The 13912-nt window shown below is 34.5% G+C and overlaps 1 protein-coding gene and 1 long non-coding RNA gene across 4 annotated transcripts in view; both read left to right on the top strand.

Moving 5' to 3' along the window:
• spg21 (SPG21 abhydrolase domain containing, maspardin) overlaps positions 1-13571 on the top strand; it is a 14649-nt gene extending 1078 nt beyond the window's left edge. The window contains 8 exon segments of one of the 3 annotated variants that reach the window (NM_213395.1): positions 364-428; positions 1421-1582; positions 4619-4699; positions 4790-4935; positions 5009-5117; positions 7600-7707; positions 10129-10269; positions 13005-13571. In NM_213395.1, the coding sequence (NP_998560.1) occupies positions 366-428; positions 1421-1582; positions 4619-4699; positions 4790-4935; positions 5009-5117; positions 7600-7707; positions 10129-10269; positions 13005-13130 (936 nt within the window). In that variant the 5' untranslated portion in view covers positions 364-365 and the 3' untranslated portion in view covers positions 13131-13571. 3 annotated transcript variants of the gene reach the window in all.
• On the top strand, positions 2143-4474 carry LOC147835926 (uncharacterized). Its single transcript, XR_015495405.1, has 3 exons — positions 2143-3680; positions 3743-4054; positions 4406-4474. It is a non-coding gene; the product is annotated as an uncharacterized LOC147835926 (long non-coding RNA).
• Positions 13572-13912: the final 341 nt, after the last annotated feature.

Below are 13912 nucleotides of genomic sequence, written 5' to 3'. Positions count from 1 at the left end.
TATGAGAGATTACTGCACATTCACTAACGTTACACATCTGTAATGATATACTGTATTCAAACAGCAATAAATTTAGTTAAATAAACATGCTTATATAAAGTGTAGTGCAATTATAAATACCCCTTTATTAACCATAGGCTGTTAAACAGAAACGGTAGAACGTGATGACGTCAGTGATATGCAAATGGTCGTATGACGTACCCCCCCCCCCCCCCCCCCCACCCTCATCAGGGGGCCCCGTCAGCGATCCCTGCAGGGGGGCCTCCGCATTTTGCGCTACGCCACTGCAAGTACCGCGTTATTTATGTCGGTAGTATTGTGAGGCGAGCACTTATTTTAATTGACAGTTCATTTGCATTTCAGCAATGGAGGAGATAAGAGTATCTCCTGACTACAACTGGTTCAGAAGCACCGTGCCTCTGAAAAGAGTAAGTTATGTATGTATGTATGTATGTATGTATGTATGTATGCATGTATGTATGTATGTATGTATGTATGTATGTATGTATGTATCTAACTATCTATCTATCTATCTATCTATCTATCTATCTATCTATCTATCTATCTATCTATCTATCTATCTATCTATCTATCTATCTATCTATCTATCTATCTATATTAATTATATTGAATATCTATCTATCTATCTATTAATTACATTGAATATCTATCTATCTATCTATCTATCTGTCTGTCTATCTATCTATCTATCTATCTATCTATCTATCTATCTATCTATCTATCTATCTATCTATCTATCTATCTATCTATCTATCTATCTATCTATCTATCTATCTATCTATCTATCTATCTATTAATTATATTGAATATCTATCTATCTATCTATCTATCTATCTATCTATCTATCTATCTATTAATTATATTGAATATCTATCTATCTATCTATCTATCTATCTATCTATCTATCTATCTATCTATCTATCTATCTATCTATCATATTGAATGGCTATCTATCTATCTATCTATCTATCTATCTATCTATCTATCTATCTATCTATCTATCTATCTATATCTATCTATCTATATATCTATCTATCTATCTATCTATCTATCTATCTATCTATCTATCTATCTATCTATCTATCTATCTATCTATCTATCTATCTATCTATCTATCTATCTATCTATCATATTGAATGTCTATCTATCTATCTATCTATCTATCTATCTATCTATCTATCTATCTATCTATCTATCTATCTATCTATCTATCTATCTAGATTGTTTTTTGCTTATTATTATACTTACTGTTATATTGTCTGTCAATATGTGTCTATGAATTGAGGTAGACAACGTGCTGTTGAAAGTGTAAGTTACTATGTGTATAATAATTTGTAAAAATCATTGTTACGTTTATCTAGCATATTTGTGAGAATTCTTGCCCGTGTGTCTTCTTCAGATAATCGTGGATGATGATGACAGTAAAGTCTGGTCGCTGTATGACGCCGGGCCCAAAAGTATCAGGTGTCCCATCATCTTCCTGCCACCCGTGAGCGGCACTGCAGAGGTTTTCTTCCAGCAAGTGTTGGCTCTGTCGGGATGGGGCTACCGTGTCATCTCCGTATGTTTCTTTTACATTTCAATTAGAGACAGAGACCTGCTGGAACAGATATCTGTTAAAGGGATAGTTCATCCAGAAACTAACATACTGCGATCATTTACTCATCCTCCACTTCTTCCAAACCGGTTTGTGTTGCTTTCTTCTGTTGAACACGAAGGAAGATCTTTTTTTGTGTTCAACAGAAGAAAATTTTAACTGTTTAGAGCCACATAAGTAAGTAAACAGTGTGGAATTTTTCATTTTTGGTTGAACTATCCGTTTAAAGGAACACTCCGCTTTAATGATGCTCATTTTAACATTCCCCTAGAATTAAACCATTGAGTTTTACCATTTTAGTATCAATTCAGTGGATCTCTTGGTCTGGCTGGAGCACTTTTAGCTTAGCATAAATAATTGAATCAGATTAGACCATTAGCATCTCATATATGACCAAAGAGTTTTAGTAATTTTCCTGTTTATAGCATGACTCTTCTGTAGTTATCGTTGTGTAATAAGACCGTCAGAAAATTAAACGTTGCTATTTTCCAGGTCGATATGTCTAGGAACTGTATTCTTGTTCTGGAGTGATGATCAAGGAACTGTTTTGCAATACCATGACTAATAATATTACACAAACGTTTAGCTTAGCATAAATCATTAAATCAGATTAGACCATTAGCATCTCACACAAAAAGTTTTGATCATTTTTTCATTTACTGCTTAACTCTACTGTAGTTACAGTACATGTACTAAATTGCTAATTTCTATGCTGATATGGCTAAGAACTATACATTTACTCTGACGTAATAATTAAGAAACTTTTATGTCGTACCATGGCTGCAGAAAGCCTGAAAGTAGTCCCCAGATAGGTAACAGCTGTCATTCATTCATTCATTTCTTTGTCGGCTTAGTCCCTTTATTAATCCGGGGTCGCCACAGTGGAATGAACCGCCAACTTATCCAGCACCTTTTTACGCAGCCGATGCCCTTCCAGCTGCAACCCATCTCTGGGAAAGGTAACAGCTGTGTGTAAAATAATTAGTCATGGTGTGGCAACAAAGTTCCTTAATTATTACATCATAATAAGTAATATCATCACTCCACAGTATAGTTCCTAGCCACTTCGACCAAGAAAATAGCAACATTTCACATTCTGTCAGTCTTATTACACAAAGTAACTACAGAAGAGTCAAGTTTTAAATAGGAAAATAACTAAAACACTTTGGTTATATTTGAGATGCTAATGGTCTAATCCAATTCAATGATTTATGCAGAGCTGAGCTAAAAGTGACTCTAAGATCAGCTAAAGGGATTAATAAATGATAAAACTCAACCATGTATCTGTAGGGAACCTGTAAAAAAAAAAATAAACAAACCTATTTTAAAAAAAAAAGCACAATGATATTATGTAGTGCCTGAAAATAGTCCCCAGATAACAACATTGTGTAATATTATTAGTCATAATACGACAACAAAGTGCCTTAATTATTACATCAGAATAAGTCATCTCATCACTCCACAGTATAGTTCCCAGCCTTATCGACCAAGAAAGTGGCAATGTTTCATATTCTGTTGGTCTTATTACACAAAATAACTACAGAAGGGTCGGGCTATAAACATGAAAATTACTAAAACACTTTGGTCGTGTTTGAGATGCTAATGGTCTAATCCAATTCAATGATTTATGCTAAGCTGAGCTAAAAGTGACTCGAAGATCAGATAAAGGGATTTAAAAATCATTAAAAAAAAATCAACCATTTATCTCTAGGGGACTTGGAAAAAAAAAAAAAATAAAGTGCCTTAATTATTATACAGAATAAGTAATCTCACTCCACAGTATAGTTCCTAGCCTTATCGACCAAGAAAGTAGCAACGTTTCATATTCTGTTGGTCTTTTTACACAAAATAACTACGGTACAGTAGAGTCGGGCTATAAACATGAAAATAACCAAAACACTTTGGTTGTATTTGAGATGCTAATGGTCTAATCAGATTCAATAATATATGCTATGCTAAAAGTGACTCAAAGATCAGCTAAATGGATTCAAAAATGATAGAACTCAACCATTTACCTCTAGGGGACTTGTAAAAAAAAATGAGCCTATTTAAAAAAAAAAAAGTGGAGTGTTCCATTAACAACTGAAAGCTTTGAGTGGTTTGTTTACCTATGGCTGCAGAAAGCACTGATATTATCCAGCACCTGAAAATAGTCCCCAGATAGGTAACAGCATTGTGTAATATTATTAGTCATAGTACAGAAACAAAGTGCCTTAATTATTATACAGAATAAGTCATATTATCACTCCTGAGTATAGTTCCCAGCCATATCGACCTAGAAAATGGCAACATTTTATATATCTGTCTGTTTTATTACACAATGTAACTACAGAAGAGTGAAGCTTTAAATAAGAACATTATCGAAACTCAGGTCAGTTTGAGCGAGATGCTAATGGTCCAATCCGATTCAATGATTTATGCTAAGCTAAGCTGAAAGCACAATGATATTAATCCGATTAAATAATTTATGCTATGCTTAAACTGACTTAAAGAAGGTTGTTGGGTCGCTGGTTCGATCCTCGGCTCAGTTGGCGTTTCTGTGTGGAGTTTGCATGTTCTCCCTGCGTTCGCGTGGGTTTCCTCCGGGTGCTCCGGTTTCCCCCACAGTTCAAAGACATGTGGTACAGGTGAATTGGGTAAGCTAAATTGTCCGTAGTGTATGAATGTGTGTGTGTGGAAAATGTAAAAATGTGCTGGATAAGTTGGCGCTTCATTCCGCTGTGGCGACCCTGGATAAATAAAGGGACAAAGCCGACAAGAAAATGATGGAAAGAAAATGAATAAAAGTGACTCAAAGATCAGCTAAATGGATAAAAAAAAATGGTAGAACTCAACCATTTATCTCTAGGGGACTTGTAAAAAGCCTTGAAACAAGCCTATTTTCAAAAAAGTGGAGTGTTGCTTTAACAACTGAAAGCATTATGTGGTTTGTTTACCTATCATGTGTTTTCTCCTCTGAGACTTTTGGTTTATCCCATGATTTGCAATCGTGTTTTCCAGCTCCAGTATCCAGTCTACTGGGACCTGCTGGAATTTTGTGATGGTTTTAGAAAGCTTTTGGACCATTTACAACTGGACAAGGTATGGAGAATTTGAGAGTCTTTGAAAAATGTGTCTTTTCTCACTACCTATTTTTGAAGTTTCTCTCTCGTTCTGTTGGTTTCGGTGCAGGTGCATTTGTTTGGTGCTTCTCTGGGTGGATTCCTGGCTCAGAAATTTGCCGAAGTCACGTACAAATCGCCTCGAGTTCACTCTCTGGTCCTGTGCAATTCATTTAGTGACACGTCCATCTTCAACCAGACATGGACCGCAAACAGGTGGAGACTCAGACTGAATGCTCGTCTTCGTCTTTGTTGAATCTTTCACTCATCTCTGATGCTCCTTTTCTAGTTTCTGGTTGATGCCTTCATTTATGCTCAAAAAGATTGTGCTTGGTAACTTCGCCAAAGGACCTGTGGACCCAAAAATGGCAGACGCAATTGACTTCATGGTTGACAGAGTGAGTGTTTTAATCTTCTTTAACTTATGTCATTTTTAAAAGTCTAAAACTGTTGATAGAAAAATTTAATCATGTTAAATGTTAAGATAAAGAGATTCAAATTACTCTCCCTCCACTTGTTTTTACCCTATATTAGTCTGTTCCTTCTGTTGAACACAAAAGAAGATATTTTGTAGAATGTTGGCAACCGGTAACTATTGACTTCCATAGTATTTTTTTCCTCTTAGTATGGATGTCAATGGCTGCAGGTTTCCAACATTCTTCAAAATATCTTCATTTGTGTCTCATGTAATGATAAAGGGATAGTTCGGATTTACTCTCCCTCCACTTGTTCTAAACCTATATTCTGTAGTATACAAAAGAAGATATTTTGAAGAATGTTGGCAACCGGTAACCATTGACTTCCATAGTATTTTTTTCGTCTTAGTATGGATGTCATTGGCTATAGGTTTCCAACATTCTTCAAAATATCTTCATTTGCGTCTCGTAACGATAAAGGGATAGTTCAGATCAACTCTCCCTCCACTTGTGCTTACCCTGTATTTGTCTCTTTTTTTCTGTTGGACACAAAAGAAGACATTTTGACGAATGTTGGAAACCGGTAACCATTGACTTCCACAGTTATTTTTTTCCCTCTAAATATGGATGTCGATGGCTACAGCTTTCCAACATTTTAAAAAATATCTTCATTTGTGTCTTACGTAATGATAAAGGGATAGTTCAAATTTACTCTCCCTACACTTGATATAACCCTATATTAGTCTTTCTTCTGTTGAACACAAAAGAAGATACTTTGAAGAATGCTAAAAAAACGGTAACCATTGACTTTCATAAGTTTTTTTCCCTCCTAGTATGGATGTCTATGGGTACAGGTTTCCAAAATTCTTCAAAATATCTACTTTTGTGTCTTAATAATAAATTTACTCACCCTAAACTTGTTCTAACCTTATATATGAAGAATGCTGGAAGCCAGTAGCCATGGACGTCCATAGTATTTTTTTTTCTTCCTATGGATATCAATAACTACATGTTTCCAACATTCTTCAAAATATCTTCTTTTGTGTCTTATGTAACAAAAGGTATAGTTCAAATTTACTCTCCCTCCACTTGTTTTTACCCTATATTTGTCTCTTTTTTTATTGAACTCAAAAGAAGATACTTTGAAGAATGTTGGAAACCGTTAACCATTAACTTCCATAGTATTTTTTTCCTCCTACTATAAATGTCGATGGCTACAGGTTTCCAACATTCTTCAAAATATCTTCTTTTGTGTCTTATGTAGCAATAAAGGGATAGTTCAAATTTACTTTCCCTCCACTTGTTTTAAATCTATATTAGTGCAATTCTTCTCTTGAACACAAAAGAAGATATTTTGAAGAATGTTGGAAACTGGTAGCCATTGACTTGTGACCAAAAAGGATTTAGAAAATGACATTTGTTTACCACCATGGCAGCTTCTATGGCAATTTTCATTGTGAGAAAATGTTATGAAATATTATAGATGTATATTACATGTTTATTATAATGTTTAACAATTTATTTTATGCTAAAAAAACTCCAAAACTGGATTTGCTTTAAAAGTTTGTCTTCAAAAATGACTTCAAAAGTCACTACATGTCTTCAAAAGATTTGAAGTTAAATACAATACTGAAAGAACACAATAAATTAAGTCCAAAGTTACTTTTGATTGATCCCTGTATGTTTTCTTTGTGGGGGAAAAATGAGTATGAGAAACTTTCAAAAATATATATATATTTTTTTTAATTAAAAGTCGGCTTGAAAAAAAAATGTAATTAATATTTGTTATTTAAAAAAAAAAGATTTTATATATTGAATAAGAGTATAGTGCTAGCTATATCAAGAAAATAGCAACATTTCATATTCTCAGTCTTACTACACAAAGCAACTACAAAAAAGTAAGCAAAAAATGAAGAGACTGCATGAAAAAAGCGTTAATAATATCTTCGAAAGAACAAGCTGAATAAAATAAATTCCTCACATAAATAAAGCCCAAAATGGCTTTGGATTGATCTCTATTAAACACTGTAGATTCATATGCCAATTAAATCAACTCAACTGCAATGTTCATACAAAAAAAAGACATAAAACGGTAGATAATTAGATCATTAATTATCACATGAGTTTTAAGAGAGAAAGAAAAAACAGACCAATTGGATGGCTATAAAGTCACCAGCTATCCCCTGTAAATATTAAAAATCCCTTACAGTATGTTGACTTCAGAAACAATAACCATCTGAATAGGGCTTTATAAGAGCATGAAACCTGACCCAGAATCCGCTCAAATGAATAAACATGCTAATTCTCTAAAGTTTATTGGGCACAAATGAATCAAATTGAATTTTAGTGCTCGTGCCTCAGCTGATGTAGTTAGTCGTAGATTTCATACTGATGTGTGAAGGTAAATCTGTCTCACTCTTTCCTCATTTATCAACAAAATGCACCCTGTTTCTTTGCGTTTTAGCTGGAAAGCTTGAACCAGAGTGAACTCGCCTCTCGACTGACGCTAAACTGCCAAAACTCCTACGTGGAACCACACAAGATTAAGGACATCGCAGTCACCATAATGGATGTAGGTGGTCTTGTAAATGTAATTCTATTTTGCCCACTAAGATTGTATTTGTTGGATTGGAAAACAGTAATATCGTGAACTTTTGTAAAGCATTTTTTTAAATGGGAAGTTTGCAATGCATTACTCTTGTAATACATGCATTAGTGCTGAATAGAAGTAAGTTTTTTCATCCAAATCAGCACAATACTGTCGAATGATCTCTGAGGGATCATGTGACACTGAACACAAGAGTTATGATGCTGATAAATCAGTTGTGTCATTGCTGCAAATATTCATTTTAAAATAGAAAAGTTTTCACAATATTACTTTTTTAATATTTGTGTGTTTGTTTTTTGCTGGGGAGGGAAGCATAAGTGTCTTTTTTTGTACAAACATTTTTTTAATTAGGAAAAATATATATTTGTAAATTAATATTTGTAATATTTTTAATTATTTAATATTATTATTTTTGTATTAATATTCATTCATTCATTTTCTTTTTGGCTTAGTCCCTTTATTAATCAGCAGTCGCCACAACGGAATGAACCGCCAACTTATCCAGAATGTTTTACGCAGTGGATGCTCTCAGCTGCAACCCAACACTGGGGGAAACACCCATACACTCTTACATTCTCTCTCTCTCACTCACACACACGCACACACACACAAAATTAAGCTTAGTCAGTTCACCTGTACCGCATGTCTTTGAACTGTGGGGGAAACCGGAGCACCCGGAGGAAACCCACGCCAACACAGGGAGAACGTGCAAACTCCACACAGAAATGCCAACTGACCCAGCCGGGGCTCGAACCAGTGACCTTCTTGCTGTGAGGCAGTCATGCTACCCACTGCACCACCGTGTTGCTCTTAACTAATATTAATATTTAAAATAAATAAAATAAATAATCAAATATTTTTTTTATTGCTATAAATAATTTATTTAGTTTGCTTAAAATTGTTTTCCTACACTACCGGTCAAAAGTTTGGGGTCATTTTTTTTTTTTCTTCATTTTTTTGTACATTAATGTAAAAAAAAAAAAAAAAACATTTGTTAGTGTTAATAACTTTCTTATTGTATGTAGTTTCAAATTATTACTCCAGTCATTATTGCTTTTTTACTATTACCATTAATAATAATAATAAAAAGAAGAAGAAATGATATTACAGTGATTTCTGAAGGATCATGTGACTGAAGACTGGAGTAATGAAGCTGAACATTAATCTCGAAAATCACTGGAATAAATGATTAATTAAGTAATAAACTACTTTTGAACAGTTATTCTATAATGCAATACCATTTTACAATGTGTACTGTATTATTGATGAAACAAATGCAGCCTTGTTGAGCAGGAGAAGCTTATTTTAAAACATTTAAAAATCCTACTGACCCTAAACTTTTGATGGTAGTGTTTGAGTAAAATATTTTTTTGGTTTTATTCTGCAAGCTATTGATGACATTTCTTTCAAAAGAAGAAGAAAAAAGAAAAGTAATTTAAAGCATTTTACCTCCTATAAAATACCTAAAAAGGCTTATGTGTATAATACTCTTCAGACAACACAATACCAATATTTTACCTATAGAGGAGTTAATATATATTAATAATTATAAATATATAATAATAATATATATATATATATATATATATATATATATATATATATATATATATATATATATATATATATATATATTTTTTTTTTATTTAATAATAAATGATTTTCAATTGATTTTCCAATAAATCATCATACTGTTGATTTATCAATACTGTTTAACAATCACAATGACAATATTTTAAAAATGAAATGAGGGAGAAATATCATCAAACCCTTATAGAATAAATCAAATATTAAACTAAACGTCACTAAACAAATAAAACAAAAGGATTCGCCCTCCTATGAATTTTGTTTTCTTTTTTAAATATTTCCTAATATTTCACAGTATTTCCTATAATATTCTTTTCTTCTGGAGAAAGTCTTTTTTTTTATTTTGGCTGAAATTAAAGCAGTTTTAATTTTTTTTAAAACATTTAAGGTCTATATTATTAGCCCCCTTAAGCAATATTTGTTTTTTGATTGTCTACAGAACAAACCATCATTATACAATGACTTGCCTAATTAACCTAGTTAAGCCTTTAAATATCACTTTAAGCTGAATACTAATATGTTGAAAAATATCTAGTAAAATATTATTTACTGTCATCATGGCGAAGCAAATATCAATCAGTTATTTGAAATGCGTTATTAAAACTATTATGTTTAGAAATGTGCTGAAGAAAATTTGCTTTCCATTAAACAAAAATGAAGGAAAACGTACACATGGGGGCTAATAATCGACTTCAACTGTACATATAGTCATACATAACATTTCAACCAAATAACTAAATTTGCAGCCTCAAATTATATTTATATTAAAATAAATACTTCTCTCTTCTTTTCTCTCAGGTGTTTGATCAGAGTGCCCTGTCACAGGAGGCAAAAGAAGAGATGTATAAGCTGTACCCCAATGCTAGAAGAGCTCACCTCAAAACTGGCGGGAACTTCCCTTATCTCTGCAGAAGCGCAGAAGTCAACCTGTACATACAAGTAAGTAACATTTAATCGATCAACACCAACCAAAATGAAAATATTGTCATTCATTTACTTACTTGTATTGTTCCAAACGAATGTCTGATTTTCTTCTGCACTAAATAAAGAAGATTTGAATTTCCTGCAACTGTAGTAAACAGTGTTCAAGTAGGAATGTGCGATATTGAATGAATCAAATCAGTGATCCATTTAAAAACACAGTGGCTGTATTGATGTATAATACTGTTAATGTGTGTAATTTGAAGCTAATCTGGATGTAGTGCATTCATCATATTGACCATGTGTTTTCTGACTACCTTTTGAATTCACATATTTATTTTGTCATATTCTGTTTTTCGCCTACTCTACAGTGTGCGTTACATTAGTTACGTGACTTGTTGCTAAATAGATCCACCTCCTTGAATAATTTGTTTGAATAAATGACTCAATGAGTGACTCTGGGACATAACGCCACCTACTGGCGGCTTAAGTGTTACATTTATATTTTCCAAGAAAGTCATAATGCTGCGTTCACACCAGACGTGGAAACTTAAAATGTTCAGGTGTCTATTTATATGAATATCGTGATTTATTTGCACGTAAATATGCATAATACATGTGAATATTTTGAGTTTCCATGTCTGGTGTGAACACGGCATTATGCCTTTCTTGGAAAATATAAATGTAATACTAAAGCTGCCAGTATGTATGCCAGTGGTGATATGTCCCTGTTACGGTCCCTAACTTAAATAAGACTCGTGACCAAAAGACAACGTAACATAATAAACAACGGCCAAAGTGCTCCAGCTAAATTATTTATTAACATAACATAACCAACAAAACAATCCAAAATGACAAGAGATGGGGAGCCCAACAACATAATAAAGAACAACCAAACAAACCTAAAGCAGGTTGGAGCTCCCCACTCTAAACAAATATCAAAAGGAAAGCATAAAGGAGAACACAACAATAAAGCCGTCAAAGACTGTGGTGGCGTGGAGGAATGAGGGCCGTAGAAGTCCGCTTCCGTTCGTTTTAAAGGCCTGACGCCACCAGATTAACCAATAGAAAACTGAAAAGGACAAACAAGATCAATTGAAAGTAATTATTAAGGGCAGGAGTGAACGCCACACGCAACAGTCCCAAAGTCAAACAGTTTACTCGCTTCATTTGCATATCAAGTTCGCTTTATTCGCATGTCAAAATCACATCACAATAGATGCGGGTTTGCGTCATGGGCAGGGCTTCTATCTGCCCAGTGACTATAGTTTCCTTGCTAAATAGCTAACATGGATTTTATTAAGGTAATAGCTGTGCTTTAGGAAGGCTGAAAAACAGCATATATTCGTTCCGTGTCTGAGACCACTAGATGCTTCAGAGATGCACCAGGCTCTGTGAGTTCATCATTAAAAGGCTTGCCTATAACGCAAATCCACATCTTTTGTGAAGTGAATTTGATACAAAAATTAAACGAATTTGCCTCGCGAATTAAGTGAGTCAACTCAAAATGTTCATGTGTCTATTTATGCGCAAATAGCGCAATTTATTCACGCAAGCTGGGTCTGGTGTGAACACAGCATTCATTCATTCTTTTTTTTGGCTTAGTCCACTTATTAATCTGGGGTGGCCACAGCGGAATGAACCGCCAACTTATTCAGCATATGTTTTACGCAGCGGATGCCCTTCCAGCCGCAATCCATCTCTGGGAAACATCCATATACTGTCACTCACACTCATACACTACAGACAATTTAACCTTCCCAATTCACCTGTACCGCATGTCGAGAGCAATGTCCCTGTACCGCAGGGAGAACATGCAAACTCCACACAGGAACGCCAACTGACCCAGCCGAGGCTCGAACCAGCGACCTTCTTGCTGTGAGGCGACAGCACTACCTACTGCGCAACTGCCTCGCCCTTGAACACAGCATTATTCTATGAAAACGGGAAGTCCAAACCTCAGTTATAATCATAACAACAAATTTGATGGCTCTAGCTAAATTGTTTTATAAACAACAAAGTTTATAAAACAATTTAACAAAATTGTTAAAAATCATATTTTTTTTCTCTCTGACGAACTATAAAATTACACAACTAACAGCCAATAAGAATCGATTTCTGATTGGCCAACACAGTTGAGATCATTTTGCATGTTTGCGGCACACACGTCGCATATTCCATGTCGTTCGCACCGCAGGACGGTAATCCGCCTGTTCTCACATTTCTAATGATTTGACTCATTTGATTGGTCACGATTTGATGAGAAACTGAAGTATGAGGTGATGTGAATAAAACCATTGATCTATATAGGCGGAAGTGACAAACTACAAGCTTTACATGTTTATATCTTCTAAATGCGAGTTTTGTCAGTGTTTTGGAGCACAATTACTTATAGATATCCTAAAAACTAACAATACTAATACTAACATCTTAAAAAAAAAACAACTTTAAACTAATTTGGAGAGGATCACGTGCTTATGATTGCTTGCGGCTGGTCCCGTATTATCCAATTCATGATTCACCAATCAGACGATTCCTAAGCCACTATAAATACCCTAAGTTCCCTATGTCAGCAACTTTCATTTAGAAGAATCCTTCTCTCGCCTTGCAAACGGGAGGGAGCTCCGGGCTCGAGGATCTTATGAGCTCAGGGCTCTCTCCCGGGACAGCATGCCAAATAAGCTTTACAATCAATCATTAGCTAAGTGTGATCTCTTGAAATCTTTTTATGGCTTTCTGTTTTCACTCTGCAGATACATCTGCGTCAGTTTCACGGTACACGTTACGCAGCTATCAGTCCGGAGATGGTGAGCGCGGAGGAGCTGGAAGTGCAGAGGACACATCTTAGTAATAACAGCGAGAGCGAAGACGAATCGTAGAGATACACATCCTGTGAACGATCGGATTCAGACACACAGCAATCAGAGATCACGTTTTGGTATTCTGTTTTTCTACCATATATGCTCTGGTAAATGTGAACGGACTTTGAATGAGCCTATTTTTACTTTTACGAAAAAAAACAAGCAACAATATTTTGATAAGTATTACGACCGACTGTAAATAAGTGAATTCATAGATAATAGGGTTTTCATGAAATGCCATATTTTGACCCGGTTGCCTTATTACACCATATAAAAACGCACGTCTGTGTTGAATTCAGCACTTTTTACTCCTCTTCTTTAATCTTCTGCCTTTTTGTATGTTGGTGTTGTTTTTCTGTTGTGTATTGGGTTCGTTTTTATGAGCGTTTGTTAATGTCATTTTGCTGTTGTTTGTTTGGAGTCATGCACTGATATAAAATGAAATTTGTTTCAATGCCAGAATGCCATTTTTTTCTTGTCCTGAAAATCTAATCTAAAAAAAAAACAAAAAAAACGTTTCATTATTTCAGTGCTTCCCACACATAGACTTTACTTGAGTGGGCCAGTAATATTAATGGCTGCCCGAGTATAATTGGTGACACTTTTTTTTTTTTTACGATTATTATCATCCTTTTACACTTTTTTTTTTTTTGTGTCCACCCAATATAAGAAAACATCCACAAGCGATTTAGTGGAAAATCTTCTCGTTTACCTGTTACATACTGCTCGTTTTCAGTCTCACATACTCTGCATACCCAGAGACCCATACCTTTTTGCGTCTGATCAGCAATTTTAAATCT

Source organism: Danio rerio, chromosome 7 (genome assembly GCF_052040795.2).
Source record: "Danio rerio strain M-AB ecotype USA chromosome 7, GRCz13ab, whole genome shotgun sequence".
Classification (NCBI taxonomy): domain Eukaryota; kingdom Metazoa; phylum Chordata; class Actinopteri; order Cypriniformes; family Danionidae; genus Danio; species Danio rerio.
This window is presented reverse-complemented; position numbering and strand designations above follow the sequence as displayed.